This window comes from Quercus lobata, chromosome 12 (assembly GCF_001633185.2).
Source record: "Quercus lobata isolate SW786 chromosome 12, ValleyOak3.0 Primary Assembly, whole genome shotgun sequence".
NCBI lineage: Eukaryota > Viridiplantae > Streptophyta > Magnoliopsida > Fagales > Fagaceae > Quercus > Quercus lobata.
Window position 1 is genome coordinate 25,383,244 of NC_044915.1, and position 2,414 is coordinate 25,385,657.

The 2,414-nt window shown below is 41.8% G+C and overlaps 1 protein-coding gene across 1 annotated transcript; it reads right to left on the reverse strand.

Moving 5' to 3' along the window:
* On the reverse strand, nt 1–2,118 carry LOC115972116 (probable WRKY transcription factor 17). The gene is made up of 3 exons (XM_031092276.1): nt 1,319–2,118; nt 534–659; nt 1–407 (listed from the first exon to the last, which is right to left on the reverse strand). The coding sequence occupies exons 1-3, from the start codon at nt 2,023–2,025 to the stop codon at nt 230–232; spliced, it is 1,011 nt and encodes a 336-aa protein (XP_030948136.1). The 5' UTR covers nt 2,026–2,118; the 3' UTR covers nt 1–229.
* Between the last annotated feature and the right edge of the window lie 296 nt (nt 2,119–2,414).

The following is a 2,414-nucleotide window of genomic DNA, read 5'->3' on the forward strand; positions in this document are numbered from 1 at the left end:
TCACCACCAAACGATATAAAAGGTCTAATTAAATTAAACACCTGCTTTGGCAGATTGAGATTCCAATTCCACCACTATTTATACATGTTAAAAATTAAAAATCAAATTTACATCCAAACCCCTCCACTACCTCGATATTACAAAAGTCTACGTCGTTTACCAACTTTCCCTCTCTCTCTCTCTCTCTCTCTTTTTAATGTAAATTTTAAAATATTTCAATTTCTCTCACTCACGTTGACTCGAATACCAAACCCACCCCAGAGGCCACGTTCTCCTGCATCGCGAGTGGACCCGAATGACGGTGCTCCGCCTCGTACGTTACAATCAGCATCGTTGGATCATCAGGTGCTCTCTCCACGTGTTTCCTCGCTGGACAACCCCTTACTGTACTACATTTGTAATAACCCCTGAAAATACAAAAAACAAAGTCAACAACAAAATCAACAACGTTTACTAAAATATCAAAAAATTGACTTCATAATCATATACAACAATAAATTGAACGGTCAGTGATGAAGGACTATAATAGTTACCGTGGGTATGGTGACCCCTTGATTGGTTTCTGACCATATTTCCTCCATGAATACTCATCTGGTGGAATATCAGCAATTTTTGAACTAATTGCCGGTACTCTAATTGTTCTCTTAACCCGATTTTTCCTGTAATCAAAACAACAATCAAACACTAATTAATAACTATTAACGAATTTAATCCAAAAATAATTAATTTACTGTGCGCCGCGGTTTCTAACATAAGCTAGGGGTGCGTAATGTATTGCTTTAAACTAAGTCAGTGGTCAAAATTAGAATCCAAGGAGTAGAGGACTACTACCGAGAGATAAAGACAAATCTGTTTTGTTTACGAGGTTTGAATTTTTGGACCTAGTCTTTTACTTTTGTCCCCTTTTTCCTAAAATACCCCTGTTAAAAGACAAGACACCCCTACCCTGTCAGTGTCGCGCGTGCTGTACCCAATAATAGATTAACTGTTCCGACCCAACTCGTTGACTCCCAAATTGAAAATTTCTTCACCGCAATTCAGTGAGTCAACTCGCCCGATTCATTCCAATCATCTATAATTTTTTTTTTTTTTTTATATGTTAATAATGAAAAATCTTCGATTTTTTTTTCTATGTTCAAAATTTTGATTCATTCACAATCCCAAGGAAACACAGTTTTCGAATTATAGTTTTTTTTATATAGGTGTTAGTGTGTTACTGAGTTAACTCAGTTTCACTCGGCGAACTAAAATGTTTAACCAGAGAGAGAGAGAGAGAGGTTGTGCTAAAATTTGCAGATGGTGAATAAACACTGCGTACCTTCTTTTAGAGCAATGGCACTTGGAGCCGGAGCCGGAGAACTTGCCGGAGACGTTGCCGGAGTGCTCGTGCTCGTGTTCGTGGCACCTCTTCTTGTAGGGAGCAGACGAGAGCGGTGGCTTTCCGCCGGAGACGGCAGGCGCCGGAGAAACAAAGATCGAAGTTCCCAGCTTCCCGTTAGAGACGCTTCCATCTCCGGTGATCGCCGACGACATGAACGACGAGCTCGACGACACGCTGAAGCTATCCTTGGCGTAATCGAGCTCCGAAGCCTTAGCGTTCGAAGCAAAAGCATTAGGCTTTGTGAAGTCAAGAGTCAAGCTATGTGGATGTGAAACGTAGCTCGCCGGAGCAGTGATGGGGATCTGGGACACGGCGGTCGGGGCAACAACCGGCGCCGGAGGAGTAGGAGCTAGGCTAAGAGTTTGTGAGTGAGGGACAAAGATTGAGTCATCAGACGAAGAAGGCGAAGCAGAGGGACGAACCGGTCCGCGCCTGAACCGGGCGTGACCGGTCCGGTTCAGAAGAGAAATGACTTTCTTGAACTTGGCCACAGTGTGGTCTGTGAGGTCGGAACAGTCCATGTGGTTTGGCCGATTAGACATGAAGCGAATCAGATGCTCCATGCTCCTCAAACCTTGTGACGTGGCTTCTTGTATAGCCGTCTGATCATCCATCTTCGGAAAGCCCAGGAGATCCACCGCCATTCGTAGGCTTAGCAAGGTTTTGTTTTTGTTTTTTGCGTTTGAAATGAAAGTGTTTTTTCTGTGAAGGAAGATAGAAAAACTGAAAGAGTATACATTTGAAGGAAGAGTATGGTTAATATAGGGGGATGAGGTGACTGGATGACCGGGTAAAGATCCAGCTAGAAAAAGATCTGAAAAGTCAAAGTGGGTTTTTTGGATCTAACGGCTGAGATGAGTTTGAAGATTTCTAAGGAAGGTAGTGCTTAGTGAATATTATTAAATAATAAATCATGAGGTTAGTCTGTTGAGTTGAAAAGTTGTGTTGAGTGTGTGTGGGTGGTGGAATAAAATTTTAATATTATATATTTCTCATGTTCTCTTCAAATTCTCGTGGAGAGAAAATATCAAAA